The sequence below is a fragment of the Danio rerio genome, chromosome 19, assembly GCF_052040795.2.
Source record: "Danio rerio strain M-AB ecotype USA chromosome 19, GRCz13ab, whole genome shotgun sequence".
Lineage (NCBI taxonomy): Eukaryota > Metazoa > Chordata > Actinopteri > Cypriniformes > Danionidae > Danio > Danio rerio.
In genome coordinates, this window is record NC_141039.2 from 5710001 (window position 1) to 5730000 (window position 20000).

The 20000-nt window shown below is 33.2% G+C and overlaps 2 protein-coding genes across 6 annotated transcripts in view; one reads left to right on the forward strand and one right to left on the reverse strand.

Moving 5' to 3' along the window:
- The window catches only part of LOC100334439 (CMP-N-acetylneuraminate-beta-galactosamide-alpha-2,3-sialyltransferase 2), a 21713-nt gene extending 13691 nt beyond the window's left edge, over positions 1 to 8022 (reverse strand). For 2 of the 4 annotated variants that reach the window (XM_087295297.1, XM_087295300.1), the window contains exons 1-3: positions 6399 to 6435; positions 3491 to 3588; positions 177 to 513 (exon numbers count right to left, since the gene is read on the reverse strand). In XM_087295297.1, coding sequence (XP_087151423.1) covers positions 177 to 458 — 282 coding nt within the window. In that variant the 5' untranslated portion in view covers positions 459 to 513; positions 3491 to 3588; positions 6399 to 6435. Of the gene's footprint in view, positions 1 to 176; positions 514 to 3490; positions 3589 to 6398; positions 6436 to 7908 lie in introns of those variants that run through there. The other 2 variants (XM_087295298.1, XM_087295299.1) reach the window with 2 other exon arrangements.
- st3gal1l2 (ST3 beta-galactoside alpha-2,3-sialyltransferase 1, like 2) overlaps positions 8019 to 20000 on the forward strand; it is a 13190-nt gene continuing 1208 nt past the window's right edge. The window contains exons 1-6 of one of the 2 annotated variants that reach the window (XM_087295308.1): positions 8019 to 8141; positions 11456 to 11722; positions 11904 to 12097; positions 13254 to 13437; positions 14631 to 14676; positions 18341 to 18460. In XM_087295308.1, coding sequence (XP_087151434.1) covers positions 13265 to 13437; positions 14631 to 14676; positions 18341 to 18460 — 339 coding nt within the window. In that variant the 5' untranslated portion in view covers positions 8019 to 8141; positions 11456 to 11722; positions 11904 to 12097; positions 13254 to 13264. The remainder of the gene's footprint in view (positions 8142 to 11455; positions 11723 to 11903; positions 12098 to 13253; positions 13438 to 14630; positions 14677 to 18340; positions 18461 to 20000) is intronic. The other variant, XM_087295307.1, reaches the window with a different exon arrangement.

Genomic DNA, 20000 nt, shown 5'->3' on the forward strand with positions numbered 1-20000 from the left:
AGGTTTGGTTTCAGTCACTTGACACTCGTTTTCTTGTGGACAAACAGTGAAACTGCATGGATAAAAGTGCAGTTTTGAAAATAGTTGTGTTCATGTGGACAGGGCCTAACCCTGAATGAAAGTCCACTTATTATTTCACAATAATAAATAACTTAAGAGGATTGTGAAGTGAATACCTGCCACCATGTGTAGATGTGATCTGGAAGAGTGCTGTTGCAGAGGGACAGCAGCGGCGGTACGTCCCTTCTGAATCGCTCGGTGAACCACTTGTCTTCACTGGCAGCCAAACATCGCTCCATACACGCACAGGCCTCTTCATGAAAGAAATGCTCTACTATGCTGCTGTTCATCACGTTCTTCATAATGTCTTCGTAAGGAACATTATTGATGGTTAGGGTACAGATGGTGGTGCTCAGCAGAACCATGAAGATTGTCTTTATGTGATTCCTACAGAACATGGTTTTGAAGGCTGCTTGGGGGACTTTAGGAGATTCCTCGTCAGAAAGTGATAAACTACAATGGAGAGAAATGATTAATGAAAGCCATTTTTAAAGGAGTAAAGAAAACAAGAGTAGTTCTCTTACTGCGCCTATAGTTTTTAAATCTAGATTAATTAAATGATTTCCTAAAATGCATTACTAGCCCTCCTGTGAAAATTATATTTCACATATTTCCCAAGTGCTGTTTAATAGAGCAAGGAGATAGTTCAGCTTTTGCTACAGTGTGTATTAATAATGAACTGAATTACTCATGGTTAAGAATGAAGCAATATGCTGATGTAAAACTGCATTGCTTTAATGCACTCCTGCATTGGGCTCACACATACACTCTGCACTCTGACTACTTCAAATTTGTTGATAAGCCATGGTGGGCATTTCTCTGTCTAAACGCAGTAGAACAATCGCAATAGACTGAGTCATCGACCAATCACCATAGATTAGCATCGAGCTAATGAGGGGTTTGGGAACAAATGAATCGCTAAACAAACCATATGGAAGTCGTAGTGGTAATTGGTAGGCCCACACAGAATCTGCGCGCGCAGAATTGCGCAGACTTTTAGCTCATCATTGATTCTGTTTATTTGCTTGTGTAAATGTGTGTACATTTATATTTATTCAGTTTTTAAATTAATGTCAGAATAATTATTTACTAATATAAAAATATTTACATGATTTATTTGCAATATAGTTTGTAAAGTAATATTTTCTGTCTTTCAGTAGATATATTATTTGAGAGACTTGCTTTGTTTACCAATTAAGTGGATCTAATTGAATTTGCATTATAAACATTAAATACAAGTTAAAAAGGGTATTACTTTTATTTCATATATTAAGATTTTAGTTATGATACTCTTAAAATCATTCGTCATAAATCTGCAGATTTTTACCAAAATTCTGCACAGAATTACCAAAAAAATTTAGCAGATTCAATCTGGCCCTAGTAATTCGGTAAAAATAAATGCAAATTATAAGACAATGAATGCATGCATATTAATATTGTTGGAGATCCCCAAAACCAAAATATGACCTATTATTATGCATAATAGGAGCTCTTTAAATACAATTAAATGTTCACATCTTCTTAAGGTGTAAAAACATGACCAGAGTACTTTTAATGAGCATTTGACATTTCTAAAGCAAGTCTTTAAGGTGTGTTAAACCATAAACATTCATAAACTTATTAATGGTAGAACTTTACAACGTAAGATGAAAAACCTGAATGCTTGAAATAGATTTACATGAAAATAAATCGCACAGGATTGATTTAGATGTATATACACTATCAGAAAAAAGGTACAGGGTGGTACAAATAATGTTCCTTGAGGAACAGTGTTGTACCTTTGTAAAAGTTGAACCTTATATAGTTCAGAAAAGACCTCTTATGATACTATTCTGTACCCTTTATGGTAAAAATGACAGTACACAAATCGTCACCTTAGAATTACAAGGTTCTATCTGATATTTTTGTCAAAATTAAGTTATTGACAGATTTTCATTAAATGACAACTTATTTACATTATGGGATGTTTTTATACAAGTTGTTTACATTAGGACTTTTTATTTAAAACAACAAATGCAACACACATACCGTTTGCTATATGGAATACAAAAACTTTGAAGCTCAATATCTCACAGTCATTCAGAACGCAGATAGAACCTTATTATTATAATCTAAGGTGACGAATTGTTCTCATATAAAAGGTACATAAGTGTTGGACAACTTTATTATAATATTTATGAAAATAAATATGACTGGAAAGGTAAAGTGATTTTATGAATAATATACATATTAAAACATGAATCATCATTTAAAAGCATATGTTTAAAGAAATTCATTAATTATTAAGTTCAATAAAACAAAACTATAGTCATTGTAAACATTTAAGGCATTTTTAATAATTATTTTGTAATAAATACATTTTCATTATTGATATCTATATGTTTTCATTATTAATATCCGTGGCGTTGGCTTTCCACTAGCTGACAACAGTGCTGTATATGCAAAGTGTTCATACAGACATTTCACTATTGTAAAACTAATCAAACATTGTGCATATCTCAATACTTGTGCATAATTACATTTCTATTTTAAAATAAAGCAAATTAAATGAACTTAATAATGATACTGTGAGGAAATTAGAAAAAAAAAAAAGTTTAGTATTGTAGATGGGAGAATGTGTTTCTGAAACATTTTTGTAAAAAGTGTTGTGAAATGTTTAATAAAAAAATAGATCTTTTGATTGATGTTGAAGTATTTTTTTCTTTATTGTAAATAGAAAAAGTGCATTTACACAAAAATAAACTTTTTTTAAAAATTGTTTAAAATATTTGATGTTTTACATTAACTGCAAATAAACTGACCCATTCTGAATACAGAAAAATGCCTTTTAATAGTTTGTGAGAGAACACATTTGACACTGTTAAGGTACAAAGTGTGTAGTGGTACCTTCGTGTATCAGATTTCTACATTTAATGAAGGTACGATATGGTATGTGCAGGTTTTAAAGACCAACGGTACATTTTGGTTTCCCATGGTACAAATCATGTCCCTAAAAAGTACAAACTGCAATGGTACAAATGTGTTTCTTTGCCTTATGATACAATTCTGTTCCATAAAAATGTACTGCCTCAGTGACAAAGGTTTGAAACCTTCTTTGATACAACATTGCACTACTTTTTCTGAGAGTGTATAATATATACACATCTAATATATATATATATATATATATATATATATATATATATATATATATGTGTGTGTGTGTGTGCATTTATAAATTTATCATTGATTTCTAATCCACAAAAAAATTCCATGTGTTTGTTCACACTTGACAAGCAAAGCTCATTCTGATTCTGATCAAATAAAGGTTATACAACAAGTTTTAACCACAAACATCATCACTGAATCAAAACTAACTTGAACAAATGATGAACAAAGCATCTGTAATCGACACACAGAAATAAAAAAGAACAATTTACAGTTTACTTACATTTTTTGTCTAAATTAAAGTCTCCTGACTGTAATCGAGTGATGCCTGCATGCCTGTCAAACCCAGAACTGATTGTGTGGGAGGATTTCACTGTCTTTCTAAGAACAGAGAAACTGGTTAGCCCTGTACAGCAAACAACCCACTCTGATCTCTCTTTTAAATCAGTGACGTGTACGTTGAGTTTTTATTTATTTTTTTATTATTTAAAAAAACATTTATTTAGAGTGATAACATTTCAATGATGTACTTTTTAAAATCACCATCAAAAACCTTGGAGAAAATGGAAAAAAGTTTGATGTTTGAGCCGCATGTATCATATTTAATACACGAGTTTCTAAGACCTGTATAATATCAACCTGATCAATATTTTGATTAAAAACCTGTTGCAATGATGTGTTGCTTGTATTCTCCCCCTTGTGGATGTTCTTGACACTGCAGGCCATGGAAGGCCTTTTTGAATTACTCAGATGCTTTTTGGCTAAAAGCTATTTAATTTCAAGTTGTTATAGTAAAGATAAAATGTATAGGGTTACTAACTTTATTAAAGTTTTTCTCGATTGAAACGATGCATAATTAATTTATTTTGTTGCAAATAAATTGTTTTTAAATGCATGCATCACATTTGATACAACAGGTATATAATGAGCTTTATTTCCGAATAAACATGTCACTTTTTTGTAATGTAGTCAATATAATGCAACACTAACACTGTTTTTGGACTGATAATTTCACTATAGACATTGATAACAGCACAGTTTTCCCCTCTTTTTAAGCAGGCTTTTCTTTAACAATCTATTTATCATGTTTTTATTATGTTCTTTTATATTCGCTATTGTGTTTTAACTTGTTTGGTCAATGATTGTTTTTAGTAATGTTTAATTTGTTTTAGCATGTCTGTTGATGCGTACTGTAAGGCGACCTTGGGTGTCTAGAAATTCGGCATTTACAAATAAAATAAATGAATTATTAAATTATTATAATTGGTAATTGAAACACCATTTTAAAATACATTGTGGATATTTTTACAACAATTCATAATCTATAAACTACATTAATCAATTTGTGTGTATTTTTAGATGTCAAAACAATAGAGGAAAATGATAGAAAAATTAAAGTGTCTTGGTAATGTCATCAGCATAATAGTCTATATGACAATTGAAGTGAGAGAGAGTAGTTAGGGGAGGATGAGGAGGAGGGATGTACTCCTCGGGCCATGCATGATGATGGTCATTCAGACAGCAGTGATGAGGAAGATTATCATGAAGAAAGTGTAGTCCAGACAAGCACAGAAGGTCCCAACTGCACAAACACAGTCAGAAAGCAGTCAGCAAATGGCGATGCAAAAAGAAAAGATGGAAATACAATATCATGGTACATTTGTTGAGTTCATTGCATCTGCTGAGGAAGGCACAGAGGACTCAGACCGACTGCTTTCTGACTGTGTCCTGTGTTTGTATTGTTGGGACCTCATCTTCTTTTCCGGACTAAACTTTTTTTTCTTGATAATCTTCCTCATCACAGCTGTCTGAATGATCATCATCATCATCATCATACATAGCCCAAGGACTCCATCCCTCCTCATCATCTTCCCTTAACTGCTATATGGCACTGTAATTGCCATCTATTATTATGGACTCTGTATATGTACAATATTAAAATAGTTGGCCTCTGATGAAATGCTACAGGACACTGGAGAACAAATAAACCTGTACAGTATATTCAAAGATGGCATGTCTATAAACACAGATGCCATAGAGATTGAGAAAGTCCTAGGCATGTACATGAACATGCACCCTATAAAAGGTCATGCTGCGGTGCGCCTTTTAATGTTTAAAGGCATGACCCTGATTATTTTCCAACATGGAGAAACCTGACAGAGTGAAAACACTGCACCAGCAATGCCTTGCCACTTCTGTGTACTGTGTAAAGGTAAAGTGCATCTTTGCCTGAACAAGAACTGAAACTACTATTACGCCTACTGTACCACAAAGAGAAATAAAACACTGTAAAATGCTTAATGTAAAAAATAAATGAAGACATAAACTGCCTGAAATGTTCTCTTTTGTCAAAATGTTAAGGGCAAACTTTTTTGTAATTAAAATTATCATTGTTTTGAGCAAAAAGTTGCACAAACGCCTGGTTTATCAAATGTGATGCAAAATAAATGAAAAAAAAATTATATGGCAAATATTTTATTTATTATTATTATTATTATTATTATCATTATTATTATTATTATTATTATTATTATTATTATTATGCAAGATGGTTTAATAAACATCTCAGTTCCAGACATTAGAATTTTCTGTCTATTTTTTTTTTATATGTCAGGTCTTACAGGGTTAAAAACATTCATTCATTCATTTTCTTTTCGGCTTAGTCCCTTTATTAATCTGGGGTCGCCACAGCAGAATGAACCGCCAATTTATCCAGCACATGTTTTACGCTGCGGATGGCCTTCCAGCTTTAACTTATTTCTGGGAAACATCCATATAGACTCATAAACTATGGACAATTTAGCCTACCCAATTCACCTGTACCGCATGTGTTTGGACTGTGGGGTAAACTGCTGGAGCACCCGGAGGAAACCCACGCGAACACGGGGAGAACACGTGATTAAAACCAAAAATATATATCTTTCATTCATTCGTTCATTTTCCCTTCGGTTTAGGCACAATCCCAATTCTATTTTTGTACCCGAACCCCTTCCCCTAACAGACTGTAAAGGGGTGCACATGAGTTTGTTATGGATTATTGTTAGCAAAAGCTAGCGGTTTTTATTTTAGCGATTGTTTTTAAAGCATGACGGTAAAACATGAACGCGGTTATAAATGTATTGAAGCATGTGCGTGTTTGTGGTAAAAATTCGTAATAATGACAGATAATACTAATTTGTGCATCTCCTTACTTCCGTGTGCAGCCATGCTGTGGTGTCCAAACTCGGTAGTGGATGACCGGTGTCCTGGAGAGTTTAGCTTCAATCCTAATTAAACACACCTGAACAGCTAATCAAGCTCCTGCTAGATATACTAAACTTACTGGCTGAGCGGTGAAGAAAGTTGGAGCTAAACTCAGCGCCACACCGGCCCTCCAGGACCGAGTTTTATACACCCCCTTTTCTTACCACTTGGCATTGTTGCTATAAATAAATAAATAAATAAATAAATAAATAAATAAATAAATAAATAAATAAAATACGCAAATAAATGAATAAATACACAAATTCCTGCATAAATAAGACAATAAATAAATAAATAAGCAAATAAATAAATAAATAAATACACAAATGTTTACATAAATAAAACAATAAATAAATAAATGTGTATATAAATCTACAAATTCCTGTATAAATAAGACAATAAATAAATAAATATGCAAATCAATGAATAAATAAATACACAAATTCCTGCATAAATAAAACAATAAATAAATAAATATGCAAATAAATAAATAAATACACAAATTCTTGCATAAATAAAACAATAAATAAATAAATAAATAAATAAATGTGTAAATAAATTTACAAAACTCCTGTATAAATAAAACAATAAATAAATAAATATGCAAATCAATGAATAAATAAAGAAATACATAAATTCCAGCAAATAAAACAATAAAGAAATACACAAATTTCTGCATAAATAAAGCAATAAATAAAAAATATGCAAATAAATTAATAAATTCACATATTCCTGCAAAAATAAAACAATAAATAAACAAATTTACATATAAATCTACAAATTCCTGCATAAATATATATATATATATATATATATATATATATATATATATATATATATATATATATATATATATATATATATATATATATATATATATTATTATTATTATATAGGTTTTGTCCTTCATATTTTACCATCTAATTCGGTTAATTAAAGCATCACAGCAGAATGAACCGCCAACTTATCCATCATATGTTTTACACAGCGGATGCCCTTCCAGCAGAAACCCAGTACTGAGAAACACCTATACACTCTCACATTTCCACACATACACAATTTAGTTTATCAAATTCCCCTATAGAGCATATCTTCGGACTGTGGGGTAAACGCAGCACCCAGAGGAAACCCACGCCAACATGGGGAGAACATGCAAGCTCCACACAGAAATGCCAACTGGCCCAGCTGGGACACGAACCAGCGACCTTCTTGCTGTGAGGCGACAGTGCTGATCAATGTCGCCTCGAACTGCTCTCAAATCAGTTAAATATATCTTTTAGCATTTTCTTTTCATAACTGGCAACGTAACATTAAATAACCACAAACTGGAAAAAATTTAAGGTTTGAGCTACACAGGTTTGTAAAAGCCTAAAGCATGTAAAAATAGCCATTTATGAATCAGTGCTGAATATAAAAAAGCAATTAGATAGCAACAAATTTACTGTAATAAAACCATACCTTATTTATAACGAAAAATCCAATAAAACGTTAAATACCCACAATTTTCAGGACGGTGCCGTATGGAAAAGCTCAAAGACATATGGAAAACACCACCGATTTTCATGGGCGTGCTTTATGAACCAGACATGTAAAAGAAAATACTCCAGGAGCAAAGGTCAGCTGGAAGAACAACCCTCACAGGTGGGGCTTTCTCAGTAACCCTGGGTTTGCAAACAGATGGGATCGTTCAGGTACGTTTGAATCCATTTGCACTTCTCTCAAAAATAAAATCACCTCATTTTTGGAATAAAAAAATAATGTGTAAGATGAAGCTTAATCTATCTCCAACTGACGCTGTTTGCATTCAACTGAGCCATTTTACATGTAGTCGACTAGTTGTAGAGCTCATGAAGACACTAGCCAGCGAATTCAACTCGGGCTGTAAATATACATATTAGCAGCATCTGTAGTGTATATTAATTTAAAACAACAATTAAAATAACGTTAAACTGTAGTTAAATTATACTGTTATTAAAACATTAATTTATCGAGCAAATCAATTCCAGATAACGTCATGTAAGACAAACAGCAGATTACATGGACTGACTCTTGTTGTCATGATGCATGAAGTAGCTTAGGCTGTGAAAAAGGATGTAAAATAAATGTAAATCAGGTATAGGCTACAGTAAAACACCTGTTAAAGGGATAGTTCACCCATATTGAGCATTTACTCACTCTTTTTACACTGTATGTATGACAACATTGTATGTATTACACTTCACTATGACACAAATACATTACTTTAACTGATTTTAGTTATGTTAATCAAGTTTCAACTCATTTTTTAAACTTATATTAAACTTAACATAATATTTTAGTCAGTGTGACTGATGTAAGTTGAGATGACTAGAAAATGTATTTGATTCAGCTAAAAATGTAAGGCAGTAAGACTTTATTTTTACAGTGTATTGAGCTGTGTTTCACAGTGTTTAAGCTCAAAACATTCATTTTACACCTTAATAAGCTTTATTTTTCTGTTGAACACAATATACGATCTGACTTTAGAAAAAATACTAGTGTTCCCAATGGATTCTGGCTACCAACATTTATTTAAATATCTTTTTTTGTGTGTTGAATATAAGAGAGAAACTTGGGGTACTGTACAGTGTAAGTTAAATAAATACAGATGAAGTCAGAATTATTAGCCCCCCTTTGATTATTATTATTTTTTAAAAAAATGTTATATTTCCCAAATGATGTTTAACAGAGCAAAGACATTTTCACAGTATGTCTGATAATATTTTTTCTTCTGGAGAAAGTCTTATTTGTTTTATTTTGGCTAGAATAAAAGCAGTTTGTTAATTTTTAAACACCATTTTAGGGACTTATTATTATTTTATTAGCCCTTATGAGCTTTAGGCTGTAAGTATCTTGAACAATATCTAGTCAAATATTATTTACTGTCATCATGGCAAAGATAAAATAAATCAGTTATTAGAGATGAGTTATTAAAACTATTATGTTTAGAAATGTGTTGAGAGAATCTGTTCTCCAATAAACAGAAATTAGGGGGGGAAATAAAAAGAAGGGGCAATAATCCACATGATTATTTGATGCTTAAAAATGTATTTAGTTTTTCCTAATCAGTGATATGCATTAGAGTTTTATGCTGCATCCTATATTATTAAATTGATAATAATAATACAGATTAACTGCAATGGTTGAGTGTTACTGATTGCGTGCGTGAAACCATGCCTGTAACCTTATTTATCTCAGCTAGTATAAGAGCAATGTGTGATGAACTTTGATTCTGTCTCTCTTTACGCCCTGTGCAATTACAGTGCAGTTTGTGCTTAAGGTACAAAAGAGATACAAATAGATTTGTGGCTTATATCATTTCAGCAGATTCAATGCATTAAATATTATTTCAACCAAATAATTTATTGATTTAAAATGTTAAATAATGAATTGTAACAGTGACTGGTTTTATAAATATGCTCAAATTTCTAGTGCTGTCAAATGATATTATTGTGCATAATGCATTATGTATATACAGTGCTCAGCATATGAGTACACTCCATTTTGAAAATGAATATTTTTATCCTTTTCTCAGTGAATATGAGTAATATATTTTGGTGCATTTGAACAAAACAGATTTATTTAACAAATATATTTATTAATTTTTTTATTCACAGAACATGTTTAGAAATGGAAAGATAATACATTTAAATTCATGCATAGTATTGCAAAAAAAAATTACAAACTACAACATTTCAACAATATTTTTATATATATATATATATATATATATATATATATATATATATATATATATATATATATATATATATATATATATATATATATATATATATATATATTGTTTCTCTTGATTTTTGCTATTTTTTTAAATTTGATTTAATATTTCTCCCTAAGATAAATTTGGGCTACAAATGTTTGTATATATGTATGTGTGCATAAACAAACATGCAAAGTGTACATAAAATATACAAATAAGACTAAAGAAATGTAATATATATATTTATTTATTTATATTTAAATATAATTTGTATTATACAGTGCTCAGCATATATAAATTTACCCCTCACAAATCTCTCGTTTCAATTCGTATTTTTAATAGCTATACAATGTTATATTTGTGCATAGACATTAGATTAGTCAGTATACTGAAGCCAAATCTGGAACTGATGATTAGTACATCTAAATATATATTAGAGAAAAATATTAAATAAAATGTTTACAAAGATGACAAATCAAGAGAAACAAAAAGTAAAACATAGTTTTGTAGTTCGTAATTGTTTTGTTGCAATAGTATGCTTGAATTTAAATGTATAAACTTTCTATTTCTAAACAAGTTCAGTGACTAAAATCACATTTTTATAAATATATCTGTTTATTAAATCTGTTTTGTTTACATTAACTTAGAAATTGATTAAAAATATTTACTCAGTTATGCTTAACACTGTGTGTGTGCATGCGTGTTAATATAAATTATAAAAGAGTTAATATAAATTATTTTGTTTTTCTTTTTTAAATATTTACCAAATGATGTTTAACAGAGCAAGGATGTATTCACGGTATGTCTGATAATATTTTTTCTTCTGGAGAAAGTCTTTTTTTTTTGGCAAGAATAAAAGCTTTTTTTTTTTATCTATTTTAAGACCAATATTATTAGCCCCTTTAAGCGAATTATTTTTCGATAGTCTACAGAACAAACCTAATTACTCCAACCTGTAATCTAATTTACCCAGTTAAGCCTTTAAATGTCACTTTAAGCTGTATAGAAGTGTCTTGAAAAATATCTAGTCAAATATTATTTACTCATCATGGCTAAGATTAAATTAATTAGTTATTAGAAATGAGTTATTAAAACTATTATGTTTAGAAATGTGTTGAAAAAATCTGCTCTCCGTTAAACAGAAATTGAGGAAAAATATGACCGGGGGGGGCTAATAATTCAATAATAATAATTCTAATAATTCTGACTTCAAGTGCATATATATAATTCATCTTAAGTGTGTTTTGTACAACTTTTATTTGACAGAAGAGCAGAGGAGCAAAGATGCAGGTGTTAAATATAACACACCGCCGGGGTCAATATGTGACAGTCGTCATCTGTGTGATCATCCTTTGCATGCACCTGGTTTTTCAACCCCCCACAGATCCATCGGAAAGATGCTGTGCATGCAAAGACTGTGTCAGAGAGAAAAGCCACAGTACCTGGTTTAATGAACTCTTTGACCCCTCTATTCAACTACTGCTCACCCGGGGAAACTATGTGCTTAATAAAGACGTCTACAAGTACTGGAAGGTATATATTGTGATAAATATATATATATATATATATATATATATATATATATATATATATATATATATATATATATATATATATATATATATATATATATATATATATATATATATATATATATATAAATAAAAAGATCTATCTACTCTTTATTCAAGTCTCTTTTGCATGGCATTTGCAGGGGCTTCAGAAAAATAAGAAGGACAGCGACTACAGAGCGGTGGTGGAAAAGATGTTTTCTCTGTTTCCCGATAAAACACGATACACAAACGCGAGTCCAAACCGCTGCAGGACTTGTGCTATAATCGGAAACTCCGGCAACCTTAAAGGATCCCGTTATGGACGTCTCATAGACGCTCATAACTTTGTCATCAGGTAAAGAATGACATGAATAACAATTTTTTCTGATACTCTTCAACTCTTGATTTCCGAGACATGATTAAAAACATTTGGTTCGGTATCTTTGTGGGCTTGTTTACTCCTGGTCGCTTCACGCGTTTATTTTTTCCGATCAGATAGCTTATTTGATTCGTAAAAAATGAATTTATTTACATTTGGACACACAAATGTGTCTCTACATTCAGTGGTGTAAAGTAACAAAGTACAAATACACAAATTACTGTAATTGCGTAGTTTTTCTCAGAAACTGTAGTTTACTAAGTAGTTTTTACTCTCCCATGACATTTTTAGTGCTGTATCGGTACTTTTACTCCACTACTTTCCTTCAACATGCAGCCACTACTTTATTTTGTCCTGTCTATCGGGATTAGAAAAATCAGACCTGTGATTCCTGTCCAATCAAATCGCACATAGAAGGTAAATTCCATCATTCTGAACCAAGGTTATTAGTTAACGAAAACGAACGAAAAAACAAAAACTAAAATGTAAAGTAATTGTCATTAACTGAAATAAAAATAAATCGATCTAATCCGGGAGAGAACTACCAGCGACTACATGCACTGCTGAAACTTTTTTTCCTGCTGCGCATCGAATAAAGCGAATAAAGACACGCTTAGCCTCATCGATGTCCAAATGCCATAACAACATTGCTGCATCCATGGAACACGAACTTGCAGACTCTTTTAACAGCGAGGAAATAATTGCACTTTTTAATTAAAAACCAGGACAGCTTGTTCATTTAATACCGGCGAGACCACCTGGACGGCGTGTTGTAATGTCTATCATACAGCTACACTTATTTAATAAAAAGTCAAAAAGACAAAAACAAATAAATTCCCCAACACTAGATTAATTAGGGAAGTTAGGGTAATTGGATCTGTAGACAATTGAAAAAATAGCTTAAGCAGGCTAATAATTTTGACCTTAAAACAGTTTTTAAAAATTCTAGAAATAAAACCAATAAGACTTTCTCCAGAAGAAAAATTATTATCGGAAATACTGTGTGAAATTTCTTGCTCTGTTAAACATCATATGGGAAATGCTTGAAAAAGAAAACAAAAATTCACCTTGACGTCAACTGTATTTGCTCCCGTCTTTCACATGCTTCTTGACCCAGTCATGCTTTTTCAAGTTAGGATAAACATGGGCCCAACAAAAGGCTACGAGGACGATGTGGGGTCTAAGACCACTCATCGGTTTATCTATCCTGAGAGCGCTGTGGATTTCGACAACTCCACCTACCTGGTGCTTTCCCCATTCAAAGTCCTGGACATAGAGTGGCTCATTAGTTCCTTCACCACGAAGAACATCACACGGTGAGAACTAATCATTGAGTATGTTTATGTACACCAATACTCTGATTTTAATACCATTACGACAATATTCTGATTAAGAGTCTACCATGTGAACAGATATTTTTGATGACCTTAATCCGACTAAAGTCATAATCAACTAAACAGAATTGGAATTAAGACATGAGGAGTTTAGTGGCCTCGTTAAAGTGCAGTACGGACATATAAACATCTCAGTTAAACTAATAACATTTGTAGGTAACCTACTGCACAGCTCTTTTGAGTTGATTTAACTTTTAACCCAGGTACTGTAGTTGACTCCATTCAAGTTGAGTCAACTCAGCAACCACAAAAAAAAAAGTTTGCCATACAATTTTGAATCAATGTTTTGTTTGTTTTTCACAATATCAAAGGTGGTTCCAGAATAACAAAAGACGACCAACAAAATTCTTTGTCTTAATTTTCATTCATTCATTCGTTTTCTTTTCGGCTTAGTCCCTTTATTAATCTGGGGTCGCCACAGCGGAATGAACCGCCAACTTATGCAGCATATGTTTTTCGTAGCGGATGCCCTTCCAGCTGCAACCCATCAACCCATACACACACACACTGCGGACATATTAGCTTAGCAATTCACCTGTACCACGTCTTTGGACTTGTGGGGGAAACCGAAGTACCCGGAGGAAACTACATGAACACGGGGAGAACATGCAAACTCCACATATAATAATAATAATAATAATAATAATTCCTTACATTTTTATAGTGTTTTTCTGGGCACTCAGAGCGGTTTACACATAGTGGGGAAATCTCCTCATCCGACACCACCTGGATGAAGTGACGGCAGCCATTTTGCGCCAGACCGCTCACCAGCTGATTGGTGGAGAGGACATGAAGCCAGTTATGATATGGGGAGGGTAAGGAGGCCATGATGGACAGAGGCCAGTGGGCAGAATTGGCAAGGATGCCGGGGTTAAACCCCTTCTCTTTTCGAAGGACATCCTGGGATTTTTAACGACCACAGAGAGTCGAGACCTCAGTTTAGCGTCTCATCTGAAAAAGGGGAACTCCGAAATGCCAACTCTCCCAGCCTAGGCTTGAACCAGCGACCTTTTTGCTGTGAGGCGACAGCACTACCTACTGCGCCAAAGTGTCTTAAATTTGTGACATCTTATATTCCCTTGTGTTTTAATTTCTCCTTTTCTTGTCTTTAACAGAACTTACAAAAAAGTACGGGCCAGCATAAATGCCAACAGACATAAGGTGAGTGACTGAGTTTGACACGCTGATACGAGGCTCTAATCACCTTTTATGAGTAAATACCAGCCTTGACTGCTGTAATGTTCCCATGAATAATAAAAATAGTGCTGATTTAATATCTAGATAAGATGGCTGTGTAGGGGAGACATAACACAAAGAGCTTGAAGAGTGTCAGGATAAAAAAAAAAAAGTACTTTATACTTTTTGCCAGACACAGGTGACATGACTACAGCATTTTTCAAAACTGCCCTAAGACTATTAACAATTCCACAATATTCCTTCATGTTGTCTCAACCAAGCGGCAACCTCCCGCTCTCCTTTGTGAAGCTAATACGGAAGTAACTAAAACTGTAATTCATCACATTTCCGCTGGTCTTGGCTCCTTAATAGAGCAAATTATTATAGAGCCCACTGTGAAAATGGCCAACTTTACAGCACAAAAAAGGTGTTCACAGCCTGGTACAAAGAACGATTTTGGTTCATATAGCTAATATTACCCTTCATGACAACTGTGAGGGGGGGGGGTGAATTTCAAAACTCATCTATTTACTTTATATTAAGTCTGCATAATTAAGGGTGTGGCCACTTGAGTGACAGCTTGGTCTTGCTCATAGATATATACATTAGATGTCGCCTACCCTGTTGTTGTCTATTAGAAGGAATGTGTCAATAGAGCCGCCATTTTAGTACAGGGTAGCGCTCCTTTGAAATTAATGCGGGACCAAGCTGCAGTGGAGGACTGTGGCCATCCACAGCCAGAAAAATACACATATACACATATATCTATGATCGGTATTTTTCCCGGAGGTCAGGATGCATTATATATATATATATATATATATATATATATATATATATATATATATATATATATATATATTATGAAACTTATAATTTTACATCACTTTTCTACATTGATGGATCAGTGCCCGCACAGGCATTCCTGACAAAAAGCTTGTGTTTTTATGTATAATGTACTATCCACCCTCCTTGTTAAATCTGATCTAATCCCAGTCCTGAAACACACCTCCTCTCCTGCTTTCACTTCTCATACTAACGGAGGGAGCGATTTGTTTGTGAATGAATCTCCGTTATGAACGACTCGTTCACTTAGCCAACAAAAATAGAAGTTTCTAGCACAGCAGCATCTCGTTGTCATATTTCTTTGCCATTGTTTGCTGATTTTATTCGACAAAACTAGCATAAGCCGAGTATTTAGTGCGAGTTGGAGCTACTTTGACTAATGGTGAATGCAGTAAGTGATAAATAACGTTACCTGTTTAGCACAAAAGTTCATAACATATGAAAACGTAAAAAACTAAATCTTACCTATGAAATGTTCTGCCTTTGTGCTTTGTTTTCTTTGTTTGCTCATTATTACACCCGTAGACAGCGCTAAAGTCCAGCATCTTGATGTAACAGTCTTGACTAGTGCGGTTGAATGGCATTTATCCTGGGAGCACTGTACAAATATGGCGGCGCTAATGACGTATGCTCAGGGTCCGTGTGGGATATATAGTGTATATATCTATGTGTCTCGCAGGTTGCAGTCACTTCACCTCAGCTGATTCCAGCTGATGAGCTGCTGAACTCGGTATATACATTGTATTTTTGTTTTATGTGGCTTTACACAGTCAGTTGCCTTTTTGGGATTATTTCCTACAATTATCAGATGATATGACATGCTGTGTGCAGTTAATTGTGCTCACAAACTGTTCGAATTGCCTTCATTTCCCAGGTGAGTGATATTACACAATTATAACCATCTCTATTACCGTATTTGTTTTATTTAGGATCATTTATGATTTTCTTTAGATCTGTAATGCACTCCAGAATCTGACAGATTGATTAGGTGTAGGCTCTAGAACAGTCACCTGAAATCAGTCATACAGTGTCATGCCTGGATTTCATTAATAGCCTTGCATTTACTAACACAGACTAGTTTATTTAAAGTGTTTGGAAGTAATTTCCGCTTTCATAATGTAGAAAAACGTCATAAGAATAATGCTTAGTGAAATGTATTACACCAGTGTTTTTAAAAAACTAAACACTTTATTTATATAGAGCACAACCAAGCACATGTGGTCAGAACACAGACGAGTCGCAGGTAATAAAGTATTAAGCGGCAGTGTTGCCAACTATTTCCAATGAAAAGTAGCTAAACCCTGCCCGAAAATTAGCTAAATGTTGACAGATGACGTCATGCACTAATTTGCATATCAGTGACGTCATCACGTAGTATCTGACAAGTGTAAGCCCATCTAATCTCTGAGGAGCAGTGTATTCTATTATATAAAAACATTACATCCAGATGCACAATAAATAAGTTCTTAATAATAACATATTACGTTGCGCGATGACGTCATTGCGTGATCACAATTCAAAACTTCACCTTGTAGTATACAAAATAACTGTTTTCTCAAATTGACTGGCCATCTCACCAAAAATATTATTTGAAATATGTCCATTTAGATTTGTATAAAATGGAGTTGACTATTTGTAAAAGTAATACAAACACTTTTTGATAAGAATTTTTTTTAAAATATACGACTGAAAATGAACAGTTACATCCTTTTAAACAATAACAGCTTGTGTATTTACTCTTTTTAACTTGTAAAATTAACACATTTGTGAAAGTGACAACAATTGTAGCATTATTGGAATTTATTGCTACATAAATTACCAACAAATATACATGTTAACACTTATCAATAAGTTACAGTTATGAAAAACAATCTGAGCTAGCAATTTACTCTACTGAGTGAAGCCTGCAGCCACTGCTCTTTTGAAAAATTGCTAAAAGTAGCCAAAAGAATGTTTAAAATTGCTAAATTTGTTGCTAGGTGCTTTTTTTTTAAAAAAGTTGCTGGGGTAGTATGAAAAGTTGCTAAATCTAGCAACAAAATTGGTAAGTTGGCAAAACTGTTAAGCGTTTCACCCAAAGAAAAGTCTATCTAAGCAAAAGCTAGCAGGCATCTGCAGCTCCGCCTCTTTTCCGTTGTTTGGTCACCCCCGGTCAGCGTGATGAGGCATGAACAAAATGTCAACGGTTGGCCACGCCCACTTAGCTTCATTTGTGCTTTTTAGAAATCCATACAAACATATCGTTTAACAGATTAAGTTAATTTAATTCTTTTTACTAATTTATCTATATTAAGCCTATATAAATTGTTTGCAACCACTAAACTTAAAAAAATTTGGTAAATCCAATGAATCAGTTTATCAATGCAGAACTTTGAATGTCAAAACAACATCCTAACAGTACAATGAGGGCTTACGAAGTTAAACGATTGACTTGTTTAAGAAATTTACAACATGCGAACACATAACTTGTTATTGTTTTTTTATATATATTTCTCTTTAATATAACTCAATTTTGTCGGTTCATTCCGCTGTGGCGACCCCTGATGAATAAAGGGACTAAGCTGAAAAGAAAATCAATGAATGAATAACTCAATTTTTGAATGGATAACAGGACATGCACATCCTAACGATGTAATAAACGTCACTGGTTTATCTCGAATAGCCTGAGGGTTAGTAAATTAGCAGCAAATCAATTTAAGGCGGTTTTTAGTTTAGTTTGGTGAAATTTATGTAATTCTAATAAATGCAAAACAAGGGTTTAATGCTCCTAAAAGTGTGTGATTTATATGTATTGTTCCCATAGGTGATGATTTTGCATCCTGCTTTTATTAAGTATGTTCATGAGATTTGGTTGGTGAAACATGGCAAATATCCATCCACGGGCTTCCTCGCCATTATATTTGCCCTGCACATCTGCGACCAGGTGAATCACACTTATACTATTGTTACATTATTTCGTCTCTCAGAAATACTTGAGGACATTCCAAGACATGTTATTTGGACTTATTACATGGCTGAATACTTGTTTCTGATTGGTCAGTCATGACACTCCAACAAATGTTATTCCCAGATAACAACCACAGAAATTAATAACACGGGACCATCTGAATTCTTTGAATCACTGTCCGTCTATACGTTAAAATCCATATTTATACGCTTGTCTATCCCTGCAGTTTTTGACTCATTTTGTGACTGACATTACAAGGTACGTTATTCCAAGATAACAACCGCTAAATACCCCAAACTCATCCGGGAACTTTAAATCGCCTTGACCCTCACATACATATATTTATATACATATTATTATGTATCTAGTTGTCTTTCATGCCACAGTTTTTGACTGTTTGGCGCCATCTTGTGACTGAATAATGCATGGGTTAGTGTATGCTCCCATCAGCCATTTTCGTTTTTTACAGCTTAGCATTTAATAAAAAAAATAATTAAACGATTACAGCTCAGAATTGTTTCGTGTCTAATTTAACATTTTATGGTAGCCATAATAATAGGAATAAAGTACATCCAGGGGGATGTTTTTAGTACAAAATATATAATAACAACACTAATACGTAGTAATAACCATCTGCATGTACTTTATTCCTTATCATGCGGCTGCCTGGAATACTCGATTCTGACTGGTCAGTCGTGACATTCCAAGGTATGTTATTTTGAGATAACCGCTGAATAACATAAGCTCATCCAAGAATTTTCCAACTTAACCATTAGTGAATACGTTAAAATAGATAGACGAGCAATATCACACTGCTAGCAGTGTAGCTGGCTGTATTTCGGCACTGGTGGGAGGCCCTAGTGTCCCACTAGTGATGATATACAGCCATATCGCACTGCTACGAGTATGATACTGTGTTTATACAACAGTTCGACAACATAATCATGCATTTGAAAAAAAAATCCAACACAAAGTCTAAAAATCCTTTTCTATAAGGAACTACTTTCTTCCACCATTCATTCACATCTGCAGCTGACGTCAGAACAGGAGAAACGGTTACCAATTCACCAACATTACTTTAGAGCTAGAATTTGAATGAATCTAGAGACATTTCCCAGTATTTCTCTGTTGCAACTGAGATATTACAATAACCCCAAAAAAGCCAAAGCAAACACTACCAAACTATGGTATAAATACAGCACTACACCATACAAAAGACAGAGATTGACTTAGAATGTCACTGACCCATTTTCTAATAATTTGATCAACTGTAGTTTGTAATCTAAAGGCTTATTATGCGGTCTCTGTCGCCATCTTGTGGAGGGACGTCAATCTTCTTTTCTCTGCTCAGTATGACAGTCTGATGGATGGAGATGGGCTGTATCTCAGAAATTATTAAAATTTAAAATAGGCACTATCCTTATAAATAAACTGCATTGTTGCAATCTAAACAGCTACATTCTCGCCTAAAACAGCCTCAAAAGTACATTGTTGTCCAACAGCTGCAATATATTTG